The 26,889-nt window shown below is 38.8% G+C and overlaps 1 protein-coding gene across 1 annotated transcript in view; it reads left to right on the forward strand.

The window, feature by feature from the left end:
* The first annotated feature begins 3,709 nt into the window (after positions 1-3,709).
* ANKAR (ankyrin and armadillo repeat containing) overlaps positions 3,710-26,889 on the forward strand; it is a 72,876-nt gene continuing 49,696 nt past the window's right edge. Inside the window, exons 1-7 of the mRNA XM_023212435.2 lie at positions 3,710-4,028; positions 5,700-6,335; positions 19,117-19,554; positions 21,847-22,010; positions 22,661-22,764; positions 24,829-25,009; positions 26,000-26,219. Of these exons, the coding sequence (XP_023068203.1) occupies positions 5,735-6,335; positions 19,117-19,554; positions 21,847-22,010; positions 22,661-22,764; positions 24,829-25,009; positions 26,000-26,219 (1,708 nt within the window). The 5' untranslated portion in view covers positions 3,710-4,028; positions 5,700-5,734. The remainder of the gene's footprint in view (positions 4,029-5,699; positions 6,336-19,116; positions 19,555-21,846; positions 22,011-22,660; positions 22,765-24,828; positions 25,010-25,999; positions 26,220-26,889) is intronic.

Genomic DNA, 26,889 nt, shown 5'->3' on the forward strand with positions numbered 1-26,889 from the left:
TTTGGTTGAATTTTCATTTTTTCCTGTCACAGAACTCCTAAAACCATGGAATTTCCTTAGTGATAGGGAGTATCTTTTGTTATTCGTAATAAGCCCCTTTTGATCACACCTGAGTTTATGCTAATGCAGTGACTTAGAGTGAGGTCTCTAAATAGCCTTTAATACTTGCAGCTTGGGAGGCCAAGGCAGTGGGATCCCTTGAGTCCAGGGGTTTGAGACCAGCCTGGGCAACATGATGAAACCCCATCTCTACCAAAAAAAAAAAAAAAGAAAGAAAAAAGTACAGAAAATGAACTGGGCATGGAAGCATGTGCCTCCCTACTCAGGAGGCAGAGGTGGGAGGATCACTTGAACCCAGGAAGTGGAGGCTGCAGTGAGGCTAGGATCACACCACTGCACTCCAGGCTGGGCAACAGTGAGACCCTGTCTCTCAAAAAATAAATATAAAAAGAGATTAGAAAAGTTGGAATTTCATCCCCACCCACCAACCTCTGGGAGGGAGAGTGTTGCTGAAGGTTAAGGTCTATTAAACTCTGTAAAAACTGTGGAACAAGATTTGATGAGCCTCTGGTTTGCTGAACATGTGGAGGTGCTGGGAGTGTGGCATGCCCAGAGAGGACATGGAAGCTCCTTCTCACTGTAATATTTTTTGAATACTTTGCCTTATGCATATCTTCAATTTGGCTGTGCCTGAGATGTATCCTATATCACAAGCCAGTAAACGTAAGTATTTCTATGAGTGTTGTGAGCCATTCTAGCAAATTATTGAACCTGAATAGGGGGTCATGAAAACACCCAATTTATGTAGCTGGTCAATCAGAAGTACCAGAGATCCAGACTTGAAACTGCCATCTAAAGTAGAGACACCTTTGGCACTGAGCCTGTAAGTTGAAGGATCTGACACTAACTTCAGGAAGATAGAGGCAGGATTAAACTGTAGGATACCCAGCTGGTATTCAGAGAGCTGGAGAATTGCTTGGTGTAGAAAAATCCACACATCTGGTGTCAGAAGTGTTGTGTGAGAGTGAAGAGAAAGAGTTTGTTTTCCCAGACTCACTCTCTTTGATATTTCCATCCAGAAATGATTCAGTTCCCTCTCCTCAGGGACCATGGTTTAGACAGGGTCCTGTTTCACGGATGAAAGAATTACAGGTTTAAAGAAGTTAAACAATTTGCTTGAGGTTCATCCTCCTGAACAGTACCTGTTACTTCTATTACGTCTGTTTAGGCAGCTCATTTTCCCACCCCAAAAACTTTTTAAGATTACAGTTGACCCCTGAACAACACATTGGAACTGTGCAGTTCCACTTATATTTGGATTTTCTTCTGCCTCTGCCACCCCCGAGACAGCAAAGTCAGCCCCTCCTCCTCCTCAGCCTAGTCAACCTGAAGACAAGGATGGATATGTCTTCCTCTATTTACCATGTCTTGCCTCTCATCCACAGTCACTCTCCCCACCTTTTTGTCTATTCACTCCAACCTGACATCCACCCACATTACTCAACTGTTAACTGCCATACCAGTGTCACTGTGAAATCTGTCCATTAGGGTCGACACCATTTCTGGATGTGGCCACCCTTTGATTCTTTAATCATAGAAAGAAATTTTAGGATCCTGACAAACAGGTCAATAACCTGGCAAAGGCTTTCACATTCCCCGAATTTACTCCCTGGAAGATGCAATGTTCAACCCAAATTTAGATACTACCTACATAGCTTTCATCCCTCAATCTGAAAGCAGACAATTTCAAGTGTCTGTGTGGACCTGAGCACTAAATTGACATTGCTTATATTGGGAGTAGATGAACTTAAGAGGTTTGCCCCATGGCTTAGAATTTAATATAACAAAAATACAGTTCAATACTGAAAATAGCTATGACTTATATAATGCTATATTCCAGGGGCTACTCTATTCTGTAAGATTTAAATGTATTAATCAGTCAAATTTTTATAAGGAATTTCCAGGTCATCTGCTCCAGAAGGATACTTGTGAGAGAGACAGAGAGAGAGAGAGAGGATATACATGCATGTGTGTGAACACCAAGAGGGCCTGGGTATTTACAACCTTCTGCTATTCAATCCCATTAGCTCTGGGATGGAGTTCTGTGTTGATCCTTTAAAAAAGGAGACAACTCTTTACCAAGATTTGAGACACATGGAACAAACCATTTGTCTACCTGGGGGTGGGGGGAAATCCTTGAAGTAGGAGAATGTACATATATGGTTCATATTAAGTGCAAACATTCACATCTCTGTAAAAAAAAAAAAAAGCCGTGGAATAGTTCTCATAAATTAATATTTATTTCCATGGTAGCTAAAATAATGACATGGTTACTGGAAGAGAAATTCTCCCCCAAACAGTCACCAAGAACTTCCATGTTGCTACATTCAGTGGAAGAGTTAGTTCTCATCTCCCCTGACCAAGTAGCAGCATCCAATAAAGTTGGCCATTCCTTCCCCCCCCCTCCCCCCCCCACACACTTCTTTGGCTTCTGTGACCAATTTTGGTTTTCCTCCTGCCTTCTTGGCTGTTCTTTCATTGTTTACTTTGCTGATTCCACTCTCTCTACCTGACCTTTAAATGTTAAATTTCTCAGGTCTCTAATCCTTGGTTCTCAACTTATTTTGTAAGCTCTCCCTTGGTGATTTCAACCCCACCCCTGGCTTCAATTACTATAAACCTGCCAAAATTTATACGTCTAACCGTTACTGCCATTCTTAGCCCAGAACTGTTTATCTAAACATATCTCACATCTCAGTTTCTCTCACAGGTATTTCAAGGTCAATTATGTACACAACTGAACTCTTAATCTTGCCCTGATATCCTGTTGCTCCTGACAAAAATATGGCTCTCACTTGGACACAACCTTCTTTTTCAACATATCCCCATTCAATCTGTCACCAACAGGCAACCTCATTATTTTTCAAATCTGTCCACAGTCCCTGAGCCCCACCTCCACTGCCACTACTCTAGGCTAATCCTTTGGAATGAAATTCAAAATCATTACTCAGCAGCCCGCATGATCTGTCGATCGCGCACCTCTGCAGCTCGGTTTGTGCCCCCATCTCTCTTGTTCCCTAAGCAGGGTTTTGCTCGGTTTCTCAATCATTTCAACTTTGTTCTCACTTCAGTTCTTTCTCTCCTGCTGTTCCCTGTTCATGAAAAGCTACTTGTCCAGTTCTTTGCTTGGGTAGCTCTTTTTCATTTTCTAGGCCCGGAGGGGGAAAGGGCACTTCCTCAGGCAGCCTTTCCTAGCCCTGAGCTAGGTTAGCTTTCATTCGAGTGCTGTCATTCCATCTAATATTGGCACACTGTTAAATATAGCTGCGAGATTATCTGTTCAACTGTAAGCTCCCCAAGTTCAACTGTAAGCTCCTTGGGGTTTCGTGTCTGCCCTGTTTTCTAGGGTTTCCAGCTTGTAGCTCAGTGCCTGACTCATAATAGGTGTTCCATAAAATGCTTGTTGAACGAAAGAATGATGATGGAGGTGGCATTCCAACTCGGGACTGCCTCAACGCCCGGCGCTTTCTCCTCTGCCACTCTGTTTTGGTGTTTTAGCAGAGGCACATAGGGTGGCACAGTGCCCACGGCATGCGGCTGGACTGAGCGCTAAAGCGGGCTTGGGAAGATGAGCACGCAGGGGGTCTGAGCCAGCCAAGGGGCCGGGCGCCGCCCGGGGGCGCTGCGGCTGCTGCGGGACGCACCAGGCCTTGTCGCCCGCAAGCTCCGCCTCAGGAGCGGCCCCGCCACCCCAGGGCCCGGAGGACCAACCGCTTCGACCCGCGGCCGGGCGACGGCAGTGTTGGCCGGCGAGGCGAGGAGGGCCGGGCAGCCACGGTGGGGTGAAAAGCCCTGAAAGTTCCTCTCAGTTCCTTCCGGTGCGCCTCCCGCTGGCCTATGCGGGGCCGCTGAGGGCGGATTCAAGGCCCAGCGAGAAGTCATCTAAGGCGGCGACGACTGTTCCCAGCCCCACGGGAACGGCGCGGACGCAGCGCCCCTCTCCTGGACGAGAAAACAGTCATTCTAGAGTAGGTTCCTCCCCTTTCCTTGTTCTATCCTGTTTCCCGTGCCCATGGCTGACGTGAGCTGCTTTTGAACGTGGGTCCCAGGCTTGAGTATGGACAGACGTGGGTTCTGTTTCTGAAAGGCGTAAAACCTCAGACATGTCCTGCAACCTCCTGGTCTCCGTTTCTGCCTCTATAAAGTGGGCATAACAAGGTCTGACTCACTCACCTGGGGTCTCAGGTGTGGCGCCCAAACAAGCAGTATCAGCATTTCCTGTAACTTTACTAAAATGCATATTTCCTGGCCCCACTGCAGCTCATTGAATCAGAAACTTAGTGGTGGGATTCAGTGATTTGTATTTGAACAAGCCCCAGGTGATTTTGATACAAGCTAAATTTTGAGAACCACTATATAATAGAGACCAATCAGATGAAATAAATAAAACCATCATATAGTAAAGAGCCTGGCATATAGTAGATGCTCAATAAATAGTAGTTGTGGTTATTATTTCAGGAACAGAGAGGCATTCATTGGCACAGAAATTGAAAGTTAAGCAGATGCTTCTTTCCTTTTCTTTTTCTTCTTCTTCTTCTTTTCTTTTTTTTTTTTTTTTGAGACAGTGTTTCACACTTGTTACCCATGCTAGAGTGCAATGGCGTGATCTTGGCTCACTGCAACCTCTGCCTCCCGGGTTCAAGTGATTCTCCTGTCTCAGCCTCCCTGAGTAGCTGGGATTACAGGCATACCACCACGTTTGGCTAATTTTGTATTTTTAGTAGAGATGGGGTTTCTCCATGTTTGTCAGGCTGGTCTCGAACTCCTGACCTCAGGTGATCTGCCTGCCTCGGCCTCCCAAAATGCTGGAAGTACATGCGTGTGCCACCGTGCCCTGCCCTTTCTTTTTCTTTCATGCAGGTCATTATAGTCTTGCTTTAAAAAACTGAAAACAAAATAAATATCCATGTGGTTTGGACATTTATCCCCACCAAATCTCATGTTAAAATAGGTTCCCCAGTGTTGGAGGTAGGGCTTGGTGCGAGGTGTTTGGATTATGAGGGCGGATCCCTCGTGAATGGCTTGGTGCTTTCCTGGCAGAGTGAACTCTACCTCTGAGCTCATGAAAGATCTGCTTGTTTAAGAGTAGACACCTCCCCTTTCTCTCTATTGTTCCCTCTCTTACCATGTGACACACTGGCTCCCCTTCCCCTTCCACCATGATTGTAAGCTTGCTCTCCCCAGAAGCTGAGCAGATGCTGGTGCCATGCTTGTATAGCCTGCAGACTTGTGAGCCAAATAAACCTCTTTTCTTTATAAATTATGCAGTCTCAGGTACTACTTTATAGCAACACAAACAGACACAAACATACACAAAAGAATGCCTCTCCAACAACAAATAGGTATGTAACAGTAGCTTCTCACACATAAACTTAACATTTCTTTTTGACATGCATCTTCTCTTTTGACTTCTTTGAAAAGCAGAACATGGTTAATGTTAAAGATTTTATAATTTTAATTATTTTAATTCAAATTTCAGCTTTCATGTACTGCAGTTATTTTTAATTTGAAAACTGTAACGGTTGACCATGAAAAATTAACCTTATGTAGGTGAAAGGTACAGATTTATTTCTACAGAAATCCAGTTTCATTGCCATGTCAGATTTTATTGATAATCTTTTCCTTTTTATTCATTGCAGAAGCTTCAAAAAGGACACACTAGATTTAATTAGAAATGTTAAGATTGCCCAAAAAAGGATTACCTAGATTTGAGCAAGTTCAAGATGAAGAAACCTACCTGGAAAATTTAGCAATACAAAGAAATGCATCTGCTTTTTTTGAAAAATATGATCGGAGTGAAATACAGGAGTTACTAACTACCGCACTAGTTAGCTGGTTGTCTGCCAAAGAGGACGTTCGCTCTCAAGGAGACCTCCCGTGTGGAATTATGAGTCAAATGAATAACGTAGGCTTCTCCACTGCAATCCTACTGACTCCCGTGGACCCTACTGCCCTCTTAGACTATAGAGAAGTCCATCAAATGATAAGAGAGTTGGCTATTGGAATTTATTGCCTAAATCAAATCCCTTCCATCAGTTTAGAAGCTAATTATGATCAGAGTTCTTCTTGTCAGTTACCTCCAGCTTATTATGATACCAGAATTGGGCAAATTCTGATCAATATTGACTACATGCTGAAAGCACTATGGCATGGAATATATATGCCCAAAGAAAAACGAGCTAGATTCTCTGAATTGTGGCGTACCATCATGGACATTGATGCCGATGGAAAACCTCAAACAAATAAAGACATTTTTTCAGAGTTTAGTTCAGCAGGTAAGATAATTTAACACTTCTTAAAAAAAATTTTTTTTTTTTTTTTTTTTTTTTTTGAGACAGAGTCTTACTGCGTTGCCCAGGGTGGTCACGAACTCCTGAGCTCAAGCCATTCACCCACCCAGGCCTCCCAAAGTGCTGGGATTACAGGCGTGAGTCACTGCAGATGGCTACTTCTTAATTATTTTTATTCAAAGCCATTTTTTAAATGTTTAAATTTTATTTCGATAGTTTTGGGGGGAACAGGTGATTTTTGGTTACATGGCTAAGTACTTTAGTGGTAATTTCTGAGATTTCGGTGCACCGATCACCCGAGCAATGTACACTGTACCCCATGTATAGACTTTTATCCCTCACTCTCCTCCTACCTTTCCTCTAGAGTCCCCAAAGTCTATTATATCATTCTTATGCCTTTGCATCCTCATAGCTTAGCTCCCACTTATAAGGGAGAATTTAGAGTACTTGGCTTGCCATTCCTCAGTTACTTCACTTAAAATAATGGTCTCCAACTCCATCCATGTTGCTGTGAATGCCATTATTTCATGCATTTTTATGGCTGAGTAGTATTCCATGGTATATATATTTTCTTTTTTTTTTGGAAATGGGGGAGTCTCCCTGTGTTGAACAGGCTGGCCTCGAACCTCTGGCCTCAAACGATCCTCCCATCTTGACTTCCTAGAGTGCTAGGATTACAGACATGAGCCACCGCACCCGGCCACCACATTTACTCATTGGTTGATGGGCATTTAGACTGGTTCCATATTTTTGCAATTGCAAATTGTCCTGCTATAAACATACGTGTGCAAGTGTCTTTTTCATATAGTGACTTCTTTTCCTCTGGGTAGATACCTGGTAGTGGGATTGCTGGATCAAATGGTAGTTCTACATTTAGTTCTTTAAGGAATCTCCATACTGTTTTCCATAGTGGCTGTACTAGTTTACATTACAATCCCACCAGTAGTGTAAGTATTCCTTTTTCACCACAACCATGCAAACATCTATTATTTTTTGATTTTTAAATTGTGGCCATTCTTGCAGGAGTAAGATGGTATCTCAGTGTGGTTTGATTTGCATTTCTCTGATAATTAGTGATGTTGAGCATTTTTCATATGTTTGTTGGCCTTTTGTATATCTTCATTTGAGAATTGTCTATTCATATCTTTTGTCCACTTTTTGATGGGAATGTTTGTTTTTTTCTTGCTGATTTGTTTGAGTTCCTTGTAGATTCTGGATATTAGTCCTTTGTTAGAAGCATAGTTAGCAAATATTTTCTCCCACTCTGTGGGTTGCCTGTTTACTCAGTAGAGTTTCTGTTTCTTTTGCTGTTTAAAAGCTTTTTAGTTTAATTAGGTCACGTCTGTTTATGTTTGTTTTTGTTGCATTTGCTTTTGGGTTCTTGATCATGAACTGTTTGCCTAAGTCAATGTCTAGAAGGGTTTGCCCAAGTTATCTTCTAGAATTTCTATGGTTTCAGGTCTTAGATTTAGTTCTTGATCCATCTCGAGTTGATTTTTGATAAGCTGAGAGATGAAGATCCAGCTTCATGTGGCTTGCCAATTATCCCAGCACCATTTGTTGAATAAGGGTGCCCTTTCCCCACTTTACGTTTGTGTTTGCTTTGTCAAAGATCAGTTGCCCATAAGTACTTGGTTTTATTTCCGAGTTCTCTATTCTGTTCCATTGATCTATGTGCCTATTTTTATCCCAGTACCATGCTGTTTTGGTAACTATAGCCTTGTAGTATAGTTTGAAGCAGGTAATGTGATGCCTCCAGATTTGTTCTTTTTGCTTAGTCTTGCTTTAGCTATGTGGATTCATTTTGGTTCTATATGACTTTTAGGATTGTTTTTTCTAGTTGTATGAGGAATGATGATAGTATTTCTATGAGAATTGCATTGAATCTGTAGATTGCTTTTGGCAGTATGGTCATTTTCACAATACTGATTCTACACATCAATGAGCATGGGATGTGTTTTCATTTGTTTGTGTCATCAATGATTTCTTTCAGGAATGTTTTGTAGTTTTCCTTATAGAAATTATTCACCTCCTTGATTAGGTGTATTCCTAAGTATTTTATTTTATGTTATGTTATTTTACTTCCTTTGTTTTTTTGCAACTGTTGCAAAAGGGATTGAGTTCTTGATTTGAGTCTCAGCTTGGTTGTTGTTGGTGTATGGTAGTGCTACTGATTTGTGTTCATTGATTTTGTATCCTGAAACTTTACTGAATTCCTTTATGGCATCTAGGAGGTTTTTGGATGAATCTTTAGTGTTTTCTAGGCATATGATCTTATCATTGGCAAACAGCCACAGTTTGACTTCCTCTTTACTAAATTGGAAGCCCATTATTTATTTCTCTTGTCTGATTCTTCTGGCTAGGACTTCCAGTACTATGTTGAATAGAAGTGGTGAGAGTGAGCATCCTTGTCTTGTTCCAGTTCTCAGGGGAAATGCTTTCAACTTTTTCCTGTTCAGTATAATGTTGACTGTGGGTTTGTTATAGAGGACTTTTATTACCTTGAGGTATGTCTCTTCTATGGCCATTTTGCTGAGAGTTTTAATCATAAAGTAATGTTGGATTTTGTCAAATGCTTTTTCTGCATCTAGTGCATCTAGTGAGATGATTTTTGTTTTTGATTCTGTCTATATAATGCATCACATATATTGACTTGCATATGTTAAACCATCCCTTCATCCCTGGTATGAAACCCACTTGATCATGGTGTATTATCTTTCTGATATGCTGTTGGATTCCGTTAGTATTTTCTTGAGGATTTTTGCATCCATGTTCATCATGGATATTGGTCTGTAGTTTTCTTTTTTTGTTATTTCCTTTCCTGGTTTGGATATTAGGGTGATACTGACTTCACAGAATAATTTAGGGAGAATTTCCTCTTTATCTTTTGGAATAATTTCAGTAAGATTGATACCAGTTCTTCTTTGAACGTCTGATAGAATGCAGCTGTGAATCCATCTGGTCCTGGACTTTTTTGTTGTTGGCAATTTTTTATTGTTTCAAGCTCTCTACTTGTTATTGATCTGTTCAGAGTTTCTGTTTCTTCCTGATTTAATCTAGCAGGGTTATATATTTCCAGGAATTTATCCATCTCCTCTAGATTTTCTAGTTTGTGCATATAAAAGTGTTTATAATAATCCCGAATGATCTTTTGTATTTCTGTGGTATCGGTTATAATGATTCCTGTTTCATTTCTAGTTGAGCTTATTTGGATCTTCTCTCTTCTTTTCTTGGTTAATCTAGCTAATGGTGTATCAATTTTATCTTTTCAAAAAACCAGTTTTTTGTTTCATTTATCTTTCGTATTGTTTTCTTGTTTCAATTTCATTTAGTTCCGCTCTAATCTTTGTTATTTCTTTTCTTCTACTTGGTTTGGGTTTGGTTTGTTCCTGTTTCTCTAGTTCCTTGAGGTGTAACCTTAGATTGTCCATTTGTGTTCTTTCAGACTTTTTAATGTAGGCATTTAATGCTATGAACTTTCCTCTTAGCTCCACTTTTGCTGTAATCCCAGACGTTTTGATATCATTATTATCGTTTGGTTCAAAGATTTTTAAATTTCCATCTTGGTTTCATTGTTGACCCAAAGGTCATTCTGGAGCAGATTATTTAATTTCCATGTGTTTGTATAGTTTTGCGGGTTCCTTTTAGAGTTAATTTCCAGTTTATTCCACTGTGGTCTGAGAGGATACTTGATATAATTTTGATTTTCTTAAATTAATTGAGACTTGTTTTGTGACCTGTCATATGATCTATCTTGGAGAATGTTAAGCCATTTTTTTAATTTAAAGGTAATTTATCTGGATCAAGGTGATGCTAAGAGCTTTGTGAAGATCTGAGGTCCGTGGAGGTTAAGGATCAGCAAGAGTGGGTGATGGTTTCCAACAGCGTTAGAGCCTTGACATTTCTGACAAAAATTGTGTTTACTTTTGTTTTCCTTTTTACAAATTTACATGAGGCTCTCATTTAAGAGGACGTGGGACTGATGAGCCATCATTCTGAATGAGCATATGCCAAACTGGTAAAGAAACAACAGGCTCTTTTTAGATTCAGATATCTAGATGGAAACTTTCAGTATAGAAGTCAAATTCTAGAAAGTGATAAAGGTTAGATACATATTGATTAATCATCCACATGTTAAAGCCATGAGAGCCTTTGGATCATCCAGTTAGAGCACCAACAGAGACCTGGTCATGGCAGGAAGGAGCACATGTCTTGTTGTGTAACTAAGGGAAGAGAGGGCTCCTGCTTACTTGATGACAAAGTTAGTTACATCAAGCCACTTCATGGCCCAGGATCTGGTCTATTTCATCCAGCTGTGTGTCATCTCTGAGGCTGCCACCCTCTATGAGGATTCCCTTGCAGTGGTGCACCTGGTAAGGGGATCAGAGACACATAGGAACATTCTAGTCAAGTTGTAGGTGGAAAGGGAGAGCACCAAAAGACTAATGCTGTCTGTTTTCTACACCTACATTTTCAGGGGTGAAACTCAAAACACTTAACCACCAGCACAGTAGTGGCACTGACCAATCAGAATGGATGTCAGCCATAATGCTGGAGCAGGGTCTCGAAGACCTCCTGCTTGACATATTTACCCTTTTCTGGATCATGGAGCTTTTCAGGGCATCCCTGGGGAGGGAGGTATTCAATGAGCTTGGGGCTGCAGCAATTCAGTTTGCCAGTTGAGAGTTGTGTATTTTAACAATGTGGTGTTACTGATGCATATTAGCTAAATATCAGTCCTTTCCTGATAGGAAACTTACATCTTGAGTTTTGTGATTCTACTTTTAAAATATCTCTCAAAATCATCTACTTTGGCTTATCTCTACTGCAACACTGTGCAACACTGTAGTACAGAACACCCTTTTCCACTGCAACAGCATTCTCACTGCTCTCTGCCTCAAACCTTTTTAAAATTGTTTATAAATCAGGTTGGAAACCTTAACAAATTCAGTCAGTCTACTATCCTGTGTCTGGGGATAGTGCTGGGTGTGTTTACAATAAAGTGCTTAATGCTGTTGGCTCCTGGACAATCAAAGATGCGCATCACAGCCATGCATGGTGGAATCTGTCTTTATTCCCAGCTACTCAGGAGGCTGAGGCAGGAAAATTACTTGAGGCCAGAAATTCGAGGCTATAGTGTACTATGTTTGCACCTGTAAATAACCACTACTCTGCAACCTGGGAAACATAGTGAGACCTCCATCTCTTAGGAAAAAAAAACAAGATGAACATTACACCTAGGAGAAATATTTGTTTCTCCCTCCGCTGCACATTGGGTGTCTGCTTTAGAAACTTCAACAATGTGTGGTGCAAGCAATGGTAAATGACTACCAGCATACATACTAGACCTACTGAAGTAGTTTATAGGGGGAAACTCATGGTGGCAGTAGCAGGAATAGGCACAGGTTTCCCCATCATGCACCACACCTGGAGTACCACTGTGAAATCCTACAGAGCCAATAGTCAGACTCTAAGAAAGGGACCTGAACCCTTGGGCTTTTATGCTACATGATTAAAGAAGCATCAGGTCAGAGGAAAGGATACAAGAGCAAGATGTTTTAGCCTAGGTTATCCTCCAAATTGCATCAGAAACAAGGACATGAGTCAAGTTATTTTTTGAGAAATGATTCCAAGGAACAGGAGTGAGGGACAGGAAAAGTGAATAGAAAAGGAGGGAGCATCAACCCAAGAATGTGTTGTTGAGCTTTTTCACCATTTGGGCAATTGGGATTTATTTCGTTGGGACATTCTGAGGAGTCATATAGAATACACTGCAGAATTGCCAGCCTAAGGGATGTGCTATGGTCTGAATGTTTATGTCTCCCTGAAATTCAAATGTTGAAACCTAATCACTAATGGCATTAGGACATGGGACCATTGGAGGGTGATTAGTTCATGAGGGCAGACCCTCATGAATAGAATTAATGCCCTTATAAAAGAGGCCCCAGAGAGCTGCCCTGTCCCTTCCACCCTGTACGGATACAGCAAGAAGGTACCATCCATGAACTAGGGAATGGGTCCTCATCAGACACCACATCTAACTTGATCTTGGATATCCCAGCCCTTACAGCTGTGAGAAATAATTTTCTATTCTTTATAAGCTGCCCAGTCTGTGCTATTTTCTTATAGTAGCTCTAAATGATTAAGACAGGATAGATGAGGGAAGAGTATATCCACTGGCTACTGTCTTTCATTAGCCAAAGTTTGAATGGAGGGTTAACTCGCTCATGCTTTCAGATTTGTTCCTACACCAGAATGGCTGGATGGGTTCCATCAGGAGTCTTAACAGCAGTGGCAGAGAAGCTTCAGGGCAAAAATAATCCTGTGGTGCACTTGAGGCGAGGTACAGTCAGGTCAAGTCTGTGTGGAGCAAAAACTACAGTTTAAAAATGTGGTCTGAAAGGATGTGAGGTAGGGAACAAAAGATGTCTAATACACAGTGTGACTCATGGAAACTTGGCTGCAGCCTTTTCTTCTAAGCTTAGTGTTGGAGATTGAGGGAGTGTACCACTTCTCCACTGGCATGATCACAGAGCTGGTGTCCAAGCTTTGTAATTGCAGGTACACAGTGTCAAGCTAGCAGCAGTGTAAGTTGTTACTTCACTATTCACGTTTGGGAAAACAACAGCTTCTCTCTTGGCATGACTGGAAAACTGTTCACACCTTGCAGCTGACCATGTGATTACCTTAAACACTGTGCCACAGCGGATTTCCAAGGAGTTGTGCAGAAAGCCAACTCTTTTTGGGAGGGCAGACTGCTGGGAATCAGTCTTGGCCAAGTTAACCTTTACTTCTCACTTAGCTTTGCAGTGTGCAAACCACCAGCAACATCATTCTTTAAAAACAGTAGCAATAGTAGAGAATAGAGCACACCAAAAATCTGGTCATGTTACCCAGTTTTCTCAGCAGGCATTTTAGTTAGGGTGGATTCCTTCATCTAATTCATAAATTCTTGGACTCTTTCCAGAAGGCTAGGAGGATGGAAGGAAAGAAGAAAACATCTTATGATAGCAAAATAGCAGAAGGGAACTTTTAATAGAAATATTGAGAAAAAATGGGTACTTATTTAATATCACAAGTGAGTAATGTGAGTTGGGTTGTTTTTTCCTCTGTTCATTCCCTGTCCTCTATCTGGAATGCCTTCTTCCTGCTCACCCCACACCACTCGTCCACATTCTTCCTATGGTTATTGCTACTCATTTTTTGAGACTTGATTCAGACACTGCCTCCTCTATTTGAACTCTTATCTGTGCACAGAAAAATACTTTGTATTTTGAATTGAAATTATTGGCTTCATTTCTTTCTTCCTTATTAGACATTAAGCTCCTTCTTGAGAGCACAGAGAATTGTGTCTTTTTTGGTTTGATTTTAAATTCTCAGCGCCTTATACAGTGCATGACATATAGTAAACTTTCAATACATGTAGAAATTAAATGGGTAATAATAGAATATAAGGGAATTCGTCTGGCACAGTGGCTGACACCTGCAATTCCAACACTTTAGGAGTCTGAGGTAGGTGGTTCGCTTGAGCTCAGGAGTTCGAGACCAGGCTGGCCAACGTGGTAAAACCCCGTCTCTACAAAATATACAAAAATTAGCCGGGCATGGTGGTGCACGCCTGTAGTCCCAGATGATTGGGAGGCTGAGGTGGGAAGATCACTTGAGCCCAGGAGGTTGAGGCTGCTGCAATGAGCCAAGATCATACCACTACACTCCAGCCTGGGTGACAGAGACCCTGTCTCCAAAAAAAAAAAAAAAGAGGTTAAAGCTGTGGAAACTTTTTTTTCCCCTCATTGCCCTCATCCTCCAAATTTCATTTTATCCAATATTTTATTAAATTCTTTTTCATTATTTACTTTCCTATGACTTTGTACATATTTCTTCCAGCTTATTTACATAATGTGCACTTTGTTTTGTAATTTTTATTTTTTTTTAAGGGACAAGCTCTTACTCTGTCACCCACGCTTGAGTGCAGTGGTATGAGCTCAGCTCATTGCAGTCTCAGACTCCTGGGCTCAAGTGATCTTCCCGCCTCAGCCTCCTGAGTAACTGGGACTACAGGAATGTGCCACCATGCTCAGCTAATTTTTTTGTTTTTTATTTTTTGTAGGTCTTACTAATGTCACTATGTTGTCCCGGCTGGAACATTTCCTTTCTTTAATAACTTTATTTTTCTTTTTTTTGCTTCTGGTCTTTGAATCAGGGAACATTATTTTTCATGATATGAACAATCATGGTTTTTTTTTTTTTTTCAAGTAGCTAAATTTTACATGTACTTATTACTAATTCAGTTCCAGTCTTTCGGAGGGAAATGCTGAACTCTTCTTGATAAAAAATGGGATATGAAGTTCCATTTTTTCCTTAGAGATGTCTTTCTTGATAACTTCATCCTTCCTTTTGTCAGAACTCATTGCTTTAAGCCTACTTCACTTTCCTTTAGCACCCCTCCCTGCCCCGGTCCTGTAATTCCAGTGTCTCTTTCATCTGAGAGGCTCTCCTGACTTGCCTGGCGACCCTTGCTGCTTGTTTTCATTTAAGAGTGAGGCAGGAACACTAGTAGACCTCACTGCAGAGTGGTGAGGAGGAACCCCTGACATTCCACTGGGAAGCCTGTCCCCCAGATGTTATATCTGCAGGTCTGTTTCCTCCAGTCTCCTGCTTGGAGGGAGGGCTGTGAGTCTGGGGCCAAAGAAGGCGAAGTGCTGAACTGTGGTTATCTCAGTTCAGCACTCAGACTCTCATTTAACTAGTTTTCAGCACAGCTGCTCCTCCCAACCCTCAGCTGTGCTTTGTACCCTTTTAGTGAGGAAGAGGAGGAGGACTGTGCTATCTGGGGAAGGTGATTAGGGGTCTCACTACACCTTTTGTTTTAAAAAAATTTTTACACCATGGCCTGTCCTTCACAGCCTCCACATAATGCTTTCAATTTCTAAGGCTTCTTGTGGTTTTTGTTGGCTCCCAGCCACCCCAAGCCATGAGGTTTTAGTGCTATCAACAATCCCTCTGGCTTTTTAGACTTCTTTAAACTGCCAGAATCCCTCTCATTTCTTTATAATTTATCTAACTATTTTGCAGAAAAGAGATGATTTATAGTGGCCATTTAAAAAACCCAAGAGTATTCTGGCCTTTAAAAAAAAAAGATTTGAGAAAGAAAAAAGGAAAAAGGAGGGGACACATTGACGTATCATTTACACTTTAGAGCATATATATTGCAAACAAATGCCACATGTTCTACAGTCATGTCTTATGACTCCAAGCAGTTTTCTCAAGCCTAAATTAAGGGTAACATTGTAGATATAACTTTTTTTTTGAGACGGAGTCTCGCTTTGTCGCCCAGGCTGGAGTGCAGTGACGCAATCTCCACTCACTGCAAGCTTGGCTTCCCGGGTTCACGCCATTCTCCTGCCTCAGCCTCCCGAGTAGCTGGGACTACAGGCGCCCGTCACCACGCCCAGCTAATTTTTTTTTGTATTTTTAGTAGAGACGGGGTTTCACCGCGTTAGCCAGGATGGTCTCCATCTCCTGACCTCGTGATCCGCCCCTCTCGGCCTCCCAAAGTGCTGGGATTACAGGCTTGAGCCACCGCGCCCGGCTGATATAACTATTTTAAAAAGACTATTTGACAAGAAGAAAATCCTCAATTTCTTTGTAAATGGCAAGAAAATGTAGCACGGGAAATACGTCATTTTTTGATAGAGTAAAATCAAGTTTTAATTCTTATTAAATGATGATTACTTAGCTGGCAGTTTCTTTGTTTATTATGTATGTCTAGCTTCTTATTGGCAAACAACAACAACAACAACAACAAAGCGATGTATAATACTAGCCTGAAAAAACAAACTATGTTTTTGGCCCAAGTGAGAAGTCGATACCCTGGTTGAAGAAAAATCACGTTTTCTTGTTGTTCTATATTTTCCTTGATCAAAGCTGGGACTTATGTTGTATCTCTCTTCACTCTCCTTAGTAACCTACTCATCTGTCTGCTTTCATCTTACACAATTTTATTGGCATTGTTAACTTAAGAATCATGAGATTTATAAATTTAGAATGGAGACTATTTCTTTTTTTGAATTATTTTATTTAAAATTTTTGTGGGTACATAGTAGGTATATATATTTATGAGATATTTTCACACAGGCATACAAAGCCTAATAATCACATCAGGGTAAATGGAGTGTCCTTCACCTCAAATATTTATCCTTTCTTTGTGTTACAGACAATCCAATTATACTCTTTTAGTGTTTTTAAATGTATAATAAATTGTTGTCTGTAGTCACCTTGTTGTGTTGTCAAATACTAGATCTTATTCATTCTATCTAACTATATTTTTGTATCCATTAATTATCCCCACTCCCCTCCTGCCCCACCATTCCCTGCCACCTTTCCCAGCTTCTGGTAACCATCTCTATTTCCATGAGGTCAATTGTTTTAATTTTTAGCTCCCACAAATAAGTGAGAACTTGCAAAGTTTGTCTTTCTGTGCATGGCTTATTTCACTTAACATAATGTCCTCCAGTTTCATCAAAGTTGTTGCAGATGACAGAATCTCATGGCTGAATAGTATTCCGTTGTGTATATGTACCACTTTTTCTTTATCCGTTCATCTGTTGATGGACACTTAGGTTGCTTCCAAATCTTGGTTATTATGAACAGTGCTGCAACAAACGTGGGAGTGCAGATACCCTTTGATATTCCGATTTCCTTTCTTTTGGGTTTATACCCAGCAGTGGGATTGCTGTACCATACGGTAGCTATATTTTTAGTTTTTCGAGAAACCTCCAAACTGTTCTTCCTAGTGGCTGTACTAGTTTACATTACCTCCAGCAGTGTACTAGGGTTCCCTTTTCTCCACATCCAGCAAGCATTCATTTTTGCCTGTCTTTTGGATAAAGGCCATTTTAACTGGGGTAAGATGATATCTTATAGTTTTGATTTGCATTTCTCTGATGATCAGAGATGTTGAACACCTTTTCATATGCCTGTTTGCCATGTGTATGTCTCCTTTTGAGAAATGTCTATTCAGATCTTTTGCCTATTTTTTTAATCAGATTAGATTTTTTTCCAATAGAATTGTTTGACCTCCTTATATAGTCTGGTTATTAAGCCCTTGTCGGATAGATAGTTTGCAAATATTTTCTCCCATTCTGTGGGTTGTCTCTTCAGTTTGTTGATTGTTTCCTTTGCTATGTGGAAGCTTTTTAAGTTGATGTGATCTCATTTGTCCATTTTTGCTTGGGTTGCAAAATGTGATTGTGAGGTATTACTCAAGAAATCTTTGTCCAGACTGATATCCTGAAAAGTTTACCTGATTTTTTTTAGTAGTTTCATAGTTTGAGGTCTTAGATTTGAGTATTTAATCCATTTTTATTTGATGTTTGTATATGGTGAGAGACGGGTCTAGTTTTATTCTTCCATGTATGGATATCCAGTTTTCTCAGCACCATTTATTGAAGAGACTGTTCTTTCCTCAGCATATGTTCTTGGCACCTTTGTTGAAAATGAGTTCATTGTATAAGTTTGCATTTGTTTCTGAGTTCTCTGACCTCCTTTGGCCTATGCATCTATTTTTATGCCAGTACGATGCAGTTTTGGTGACTATCATTCTGCAATATACTTTGAAGTCAGGTAATGTGATTCCTCCAGTTTTGTTCTTTTTGCTCAGGATGACTGGCTATCCTGGATCTTTCATGGTTTCATATATATTTTAGGATTATTTTTTCTATTTCTGTGAAGAACAGTGACTGCTATTTTGATATAGATTGCAATGAATCTATATATTTCTTATAAAGGGTTACAGTCTTCAAGCTGGCCATTCTGACAGGCACTTCGAGGAAGAGAGGAGCAAGACAGGAATTTAAGCTGAACTGTTTGGCCAAGTATACATATTCAGGTATACATATGTAACAAGTTATAGGAAGAGCTATGAACATGCATGAAGTGGGTTCTAACATGTGTATTGAACAAACATGCACGTTACAGATGATCCATGTTCACTTTGGGGTGGAGACTTAACATATAAATGCATTACAATTAGGCCCTTATTATATGTCAGAAGGTGAAGCAGGGACTTGAAGGCATTCATGTGTACAGCCTCTGTAAACAGTCCAGAACCACATCATGGTCAGTACTCTTATGAGGAGAAAGTTACTGAAGTCAGTCTCTTGTACAGTCAAAGCTCTAGTTATGGCGTGGGGAACAGGAAGGTCAGTTATTCAGCATCTGTTGGCGAATGGGCCGTAATTATTTTAAAATTGCTTATCTTGAGGACAATCTTTGTTTAACTGTTAGAGAAAAAAGAAAAACCTTGTGACTGTTAGAACATAGTTTATTCTTTAAGTAGAGGGGTTTGTGACTTCACCCTTGCCTGGCATGGCCCTAGGTTTTGTTTATAGTTTGGTATCTTATTGCCACAAAGGGTCCATTCTGTCAGTCTTATGATCTGTATTTTAATATTAATGCTGATCAGTTGTTGTGTCTAAACCACAAAAGAAAAGGGGTATAATGAGGCATGTTTGACCTCTGATCCCATCATGGCCAAGAACTTAGTTTTTAAGGTTTCTCTGGGGTCCCCTTGGCCAAAACGGGTCTGTTCAGTCTGTTGTAGGGGGTGCTTAGAATTTTATATTTGGTTTACAGCATCTAATTTTTCCTTTACTGTCATGTTAGTAGGATTTCACAATAAAATCCTGTTTTCAATCTTCCATATTTATCCAGAAGCCAAATATGAAATTTTCACTATCTAAAATTTTCCTTTTTTACCATGAAGGTTTGACTGATATTACAAAGGATCCAGACTTTAATGAAATCTATGATGAAGACGTGAATGAAGATCCAACATATGATCCCAATAGCCCTGAAGAAACAGCTTTATTTATGAAATATGCTGAAAATATTATGCTAAAGTTAACATTCAGTACCACACAAGTTCAACAGTATGAAAATGTCTTTATATTTGAAACAGGCTATTGGCTTACTAATGCTATAAAATATAATCAGGATTATCTTGATATTTGTACCTACCAGAGACTACAGCAAAGATTATATCTTCAGAAAAAGATTATTCAAAAACACTTTGAGAAGAAAAAAGATATCAGAAGAGGGATAGGATACCTAAAGTTAATATGTTTTCTGATTCCATTTCTATTGAGTTTAAAGAAGAAAATGAAAGTTCCATATTTAGGTAGTCTGCTTCAGCCTTTTTCAGGTAAGAGTATCACCAAAAATCAAATATAAAATATAGGTATATATTAAATATATGTTTAAATGCAATTTTGTTTCTAGTATATGGGTGCAGGCAGTAACCTAGCTATAACCTGTTAGAAAGAGAAAACAAACAAAATTTAATGTCTCTAATGTAATTAAAAACACTCAGCATATGTACATAGTACTTTGTATATATTTATACAAATTATAAGGACTTCTGAAATATTTAAAATAAGTTAAAATAAAATAGGTTCTGTATGAATAGGGAAATATGCCATATCCATGATGGGAAAACACTGTGAATGTATCATATCTCATTCAAATTACTCTATAAATTCAGTGTACTTCTATTCAAAATCCTGATCATATTTTTCACTGAAGTTTACATACTTACTCTAAAATTAATATAGAGCAGCAAGGGGTTGTTAATGATCTTTCATTTCTGAAAAATAGATCGAAACATATTAAAACTACAGTAATTAAATGAGGGTAGTATTGGCACTTTAATAAACAAATAGAGCAATGTAAGAGAATAGAGAGCTGAAACAGGCCATAATTAATGGAATTTGATGGGACTTCAGTATAAACTCTTCATTCTACACTGATTAGCACACAATTTATACATTTTCATTGCTTTCCAAGCATGTAGGCTTATTATAATGGGCTTTCTATTCAGATGGCAACTTTTCAGCAGAAATTTTGCAAATTCTTTAGTGAAAGTTTGTATCATGAGAATTCAGGTGCTGAAGATATCAATATCTGTGAACTATTAGAAATGGAATCATGACAGTGCATGGCTCTTGGGTGGTGGGGAGCATGTATAGAACTGAGAGGGACTTGCTTAAAGAGAATGTTAGCTATATCTGCAATATCTTATTACTTAAACTATGGGAAGCAAATAGGACTAATGTTAATAGTTAATTCTAGGTGCTGAGATCAGAGTGTATAGTGTATGTTATTGTTTGTACTTTTCTTTACCTTTTATATTTCCCAAAATACATTATGTCCCTTATGTTGATGAAATCGTATTCTACTAACCAGTCAAAATATTGAAAAACCTAGCCTTTGCTGGAATTTGAGAAAAGAAATTGTTTTGAGGCAGAGTCTTGCTCTGTCGCACAGGCTGGAGTGCAGTTTCATAATCTTGGCTCACTGCAACCTCCACCTCCCCGGTTCAAGCAGTTCTCCTGTCTCAGCCTCCCAAATAGCTGGGATTACAGCCACCCGCCACCATGCCCAGCTAATTTTCTGTTTTTAGTAGAGACAAGGTATCACTATGTTAGTCAAGCTGGTCTCAGACTCCTGACCTCAGGTGATCCGCCTGTTTCGGCCTCCCAAAGTGCTGGGATTACAGGCATGAGCCACCACACCCAGGAGAGAAAATTATTTTAAAAAATAAGTTATCTGTGTAGTTTCATTACCTTCCAGAAATACAGGATGGTTATTTCTGTATGTGAGATATACCCATCTATGTCTTTATAATGTCTCCTTTTACCTAAACTAGCTGAGATAAGTTTTTGTATATTTAACCAAAGATTCTCTTAGGCACAGAGTTTCTGGTCCTTTTTTATAATTGGGAGTAAGATATTAATCTTGAGCTCACGATAAATCGAGAACTAGAACAATGTTTTGAGCATACTTTTGAAATGTCTGTACAACGAAACTACAGAAAGTGCTCAAAATGTAAATATATTTTATATATACATGCATATGTATGAATATATTTTATATATACATATATGTATATATTGAGATATATATAATATATATACAGTAATTGACTGAGGGCAGTATTGGCACTGTAATATATATATTTGAGACAGGGTGTCACTCTGTCACCCAGGCTGGAATGGAGTGGCATGATCTCAGCTCACTGCAGGTTTTACCTCCTGGGCTCAAGCGATCCTCCCGCCTCAGCCTCCCAAGTAGCTGGGATTACATGCATGCGCCACCACATCCAGCTAGTTTTTGTATTTTTAGTAGAGACGGGGTTTCACCATGTTGTCCAGACTGGTCTTGAACTCCTAGGCTCAAGCGATCCACCCTTCTCAGCCTCTCAAAATGCTGGGATTATAGGCATAAGCCACTATGCATGCCCAAAAATATATTTTAATGTTAAAATATTTATATACATTAACAGCATAAATAATTTTATGCACTATAATTGCCAAGATTTTAATTTCATCTGAAATTTTCCTACTTTGTTTACATGAATGAGAAGTTAGATCTCTTAAAATATGATTGTTTATGTGCTGTTCACTTTTTAAATAAAAATTTGTTTTCATTTTTTGAGATGACAAGGTCAAGACAGAGCGAGAATTGCCTCCATTTATTTATGGAAGAGATTTTAAATGCCAGAATTTTCACTACAAAGAGAATCAATATTTTCATGTTCATGGAGGAATTGAATTTGATATCAGCACCCCTTCAATTGAGAATGCCTTGGAAGATTTTCAGGTTTAAATGATTCCTTAGACAGTTTATCATTTCTCAACTCTTTTATCCTATTCTCCAACCAAAAAGAGCCTCTGTTGGTACAGGCACTAGACAGCTCTCCAAATGATTATTCTCACAACTCAATAATTTTTTCATACATTATTTTAACATAAATGAATTAAGTGCAGATATATGTAAGGTACTGCGTTGGATATCTGAGATAAAATTATAAATAAGCTAGGTACATCTATCATCCTCACAGAATTTACAGACTTCTAATGGACCATATTTGTCCTAGAATAGATAACCAAAGAGTGCAGTAGAAATCTCTGGACACTCACTACACATTCTTCCATTTTCCTCAAAGAATCAGGATTAGAACAGAGATCCTTTAAAATTTTGGAACAGTAATTCTTCACCTGGAATTTAGTATAAAAATTCTACATTTCAATTGTTTTTGCTTTTCTACCTTCTGTATACTATATGTCTGTCCTTTAGTATTTCTTCCTCATTCTCAAAGTAAGGTTTAGATATATGCAGCTGCTATCCGGGTCTTCTGGAATAGTATTTTAAAATTTGTCATTTACATGTGTACTATTTCATACAAATAATTCTTATAATTGTTTAGATGTGTCTAAGGATATGTCTTTAGTAACATACTCATATTTTAGAAAAATTTAGAAAAAATACGAGATTGTGCTGCTAATACATTCATAGAAGATTCAGGATATAAAGAATATTACTCAATACCAGTCATGGAATTTCATGGAAAAAGGTAAGGAGCTTTCACTAATTACTGACGCTAGCTACAGTTTGTTGAAAGTTAGTAGAGAACAAAGAAAACAACAAAATGCAAAGGTTAATTTAAACCTTTACAATGGCGATTCCAGAATAATAAGCACCATGAATGACATATGGACTCAACAAAGTATTAAATGTTATAGTTATTACTTCATGTATTTGATATAGCCGGTGTAATAATCCTTAGAGTTTGTAATTAGTTATTATAATTAACAGAGTGGTTAAACAGGGATAGAGATGAGGATCAAATCCCAGTTGAAAAATTTTCATAATAAAAAGTTGGGACCAAAGAAATCCTTAGTCGTCCCTAAACCCCAATACTTTTCTAGCAGGTTTTTTGTCAGGAACTGAAAACAAGAACACACTGAAATAGCAGTATTCAGCCTCTCACTCTACCATATTATTAAAGCATCAAGGGGAGCTAGGAGGGGCAGAGGACACTGCACAGAGCGCCAACCGCTTTTCCATCTGAGTCGCACAGTGTTTCTACGATTTAACATTCAGTTGGTTGGTGGCAGAATGTGAATAGACGACGTGTTGTGTTCCTGGATTTTTAAATCTTGGACACTGAAATTTGGAAATATGGGAACTAGAGCTCAGAGGAAACATTTTAATTAGAGGCAAAGATTTAAAAACAAATAAGGACGGTTTGCTTGTTGGTTCGTTTGTTTGCTTTTAAGGCATGCAAGCAGTTGAGAGGATAGGACCAAGTCTGGAACTTTGGAGAATAGTAACTGACGAGGGAGGATAGCTTGAGCCTAGGAGTTCGAGACCAGACTGGGCAACATAGTAAGACCCTATCTTTGTTTTTGTTTGTTTGTTTTTGAGACAGAGTCTTGCTCTGTCACCCAGGCTGGAGTGCAGTGGTGCAATCTTGGCTCACTGCAACCTATACCTCCTAGGTTCAGGTGATTCCCCTGCCTCAGCCTTCTGAGTAGCTAGGATTATAAGCATGCACCACCACGCCTGGCTAATTTTTGTATTTTTAGTAGAGAAGAGGTTTTGCCATGTTGGTCAGGCTGGTATCGAACTCCTGACCTCAAGTGATCTGCTCACGTCAGCCTCCCAAAGTGCTGGGATTACAGGCATAAGTCACCATGCCTATTCATAAGACCCTATCTCTACAAAAAATTTAAAAGTTAGCCAGGCTAGGCGGCACATACCTGTTGTCACACCTACCCAGGAGGCTGAGGTGGGAGGATCTCTTGAACCTGAGAGGTCGAGGCTTAAGCGAACAGTGATTGCGCCACTGCTCTCCAGCCTTGGTAACAGAGTAAGACCTTGTCTCAAGAAAAAAGAATACTGTATTTACAGCAATAAATAGTTGCATTTGGAGGAGAAACCCAGGTAATATTAAGAGGCTTACCATAGACAGAAATAGGTCAGCAGCTAAAGTATTTACTGCTGAAATCTGGGCTTGGGGAAGGTACCTCATGGGGGGAAGGGTAGGAAGGTGGCCGTTTTCCCTCACCTGTGATGATAAGCGAACCCAGGGAACAGAGTAACTCAACATTTTATCAATTTTCCATTCCAGAGTGATAGGGATCAGGGCTGTGTCAAGCCCCACCTATGTTCCAGGGACCTGGTAGGAGGGGGGTTTCTCTAGTCCACTGCTGCAGTGAGTAAAAGCCAAGGAGCCATTACACAAAGCATCATTCCAGATCACATTCAAGGTAAACTCTTGAGGAGCCAAATATAGACATAATTAGCTTAAAAGAATAAGAGGTAGGTAAGCAGACAGTTAGATGACCTAGAACTTCAGCCAGAGTTAGGCCTTCCAGGAACTTTTAGACATTGCCCCAGATCACTGTCATGGGAAAGACAGAGTCAATACAATATGAAGAAGGTATTTTTATATAAAGACTTGATTAATAACAGTTGATAATGATGTTATTAATATACTTACAATTAAGTACAATTTAAACTACCATTTTGTATTTAATTGTTACAGAAAAATACAAGTTTTGCCAGCATAGAAAGAGAAGTAACAAATCACTTCAAAGTTAGAGAAACATCTTTTTTTCTTTTTTTTTTATAGCTACTATGTGATGTATTTTGAACTTGAAACTTTCTATCAGCAACTATATAAGACACAGTGGTGGGGAGCCATAAATGAAATAATGAACAATCTGAGACCAAAAAGACTTCCACTGACAGATGCTCAATTACACGAACAATTTAAGAAAAAATTTGGTTTCAAAAGAGCTATGAAATGCAAGGTATTTCAGTGACTACCACATAATTTAGTATATGAAGTTATATATTTTTGATAAGTATGTGTCTCAGATGTTTATCCTAGGGATAATAATAGGTTAAAGTCTTCAATATGAAATAAAATGCCACATTTTAGTAGCTGAAAGGCTATATAATTCTGGATTATAAATTTCTGTCAGAGTACCTATTAATACACTGGATTGTGATTAATCTCAATGGCTCATACTTACTGATTACTTATTTTTTATGTTAGGCAATGTTATAAATCAATGAACTCTTTTAAGGTATGACTAGTTCTATTGTTATCATTCCTGTTATACAAATGAGAAACTTGAGGTGTAGAGAGGGATCTTTCACAAATCATATAGTAAATGGCAGAGCCAGGCTTCAATCCTCGAACTAAAACCTAAAGAGCAGACCTAGCATCCTGAATCAAATCTCCACATCTGTTTCAACAAGCCTTGAAGTACAGCTTCTGGAACTGAGCAATGAAGCTCACCAACTTCAAAGGTTAGACTGGTATTTACTTTCCATTTATTTGCTTTCACGTCCACAAACTGAAAACTCAAAAATTTGTTAGTTGAATTTTTAAATATTAGTCAGAATGTCTAAAGAGGATGACATTTTTACCTTTTGATGACAAACTGTATTTCTATAGCTATATATTTCAAGTTTCTAGACTTCAAATTAGGTTTCTCTTAAATCAGAGAAGAAACCTAGTGATCTTCATTTGCTTTTAAAATATTTTAGAAAAAAATTAAAATAATAATAAGAAAAATTCCCCAAAATATTTTTAAAATTCTTAATATTTGCTTATGGCTCTAACAACTTTAATCATTATCCAGTAAGAAGCTTTCCACGTGTGGATCTTGTGAAAATTCTACTTAATTTTAGCAGCATTAATGTGATTCTGTTAATATATTTCATGTATTTTTTTCCTTAGACCAAACTTTAAGTGCATTTTGATAAACTGATTCTGGCCTTGTTAATTTTAGAGTATTCCATTTGGTATGAAGTCCGCTGTTGAAAGAGGGCTGTCTGCAGTTTTCCATACATTTAGCCGTAAAACCTCAAGCTCAACAATCAATGTTTCAGATGAAGCAGGTTATACTATTTTTCATCATGCTGCCCTGCACAACAGAGTTTCTATTATATGTCAACTGTGCAATGCTAACTTCAAGGTCAACCAGAGGCGCTTTGTTACGTTCGGCCAAGGTACCATAAAGCTTTTTAACCTAAAATGTTGTTATTTTATTTACCCTTACTCAGCATTAGGAATGCATGTCGATTTTAGAGCAGGTTAAAATTTGGTATTAATTAGAGCAAAGTTGAGGTTTTTGTTTCATTTATCTAAGAAGGGCTCCTTTTAGTTTTCTAAGTATCACTTATAACTATCTTATATAGTTTTATATTTGTTCATTGCATCTCCTTCATTTGAGTATAAGCTCTAAAAGAGGGCAAAGATTTAGCCTACTTTATTTGCCTTGGTATCCTAGTGTCCAGATGAAAGCTTGGCTTAATGGTTGCTCAGAAAGTATTTGTTGAGTTAATGCATGGACGGGTGAAGGCAGGATATCATTTGATAAGGGCTGGCAAAATTAATATACACTGATATACTATAGAAATTCAGAGAACAGCAATAGATATGACTGTCAGTAGAACAATCATTCTTTATTCCAGGATCCTCAAACAGGGAATAGTTTCTTTATATTACATATATTTACATTACATTTAATAACAAGAAATTTCTTTATAATAATAATGTTTAGCATTAATAGCCTGTTAAGGTTAACCTCATTTAAACTTTAAAAGCTATTTTTGTGATTATTAAATATGCCTGGATATTTTATAGTCATTGAAATAAATTTAGCTAGAGTAAAAACAA

This window comes from Piliocolobus tephrosceles, chromosome 11, assembly GCF_002776525.5.
Source record: "Piliocolobus tephrosceles isolate RC106 chromosome 11, ASM277652v3, whole genome shotgun sequence".
NCBI classification, from domain to species: domain Eukaryota; kingdom Metazoa; phylum Chordata; class Mammalia; order Primates; family Cercopithecidae; genus Piliocolobus; species Piliocolobus tephrosceles.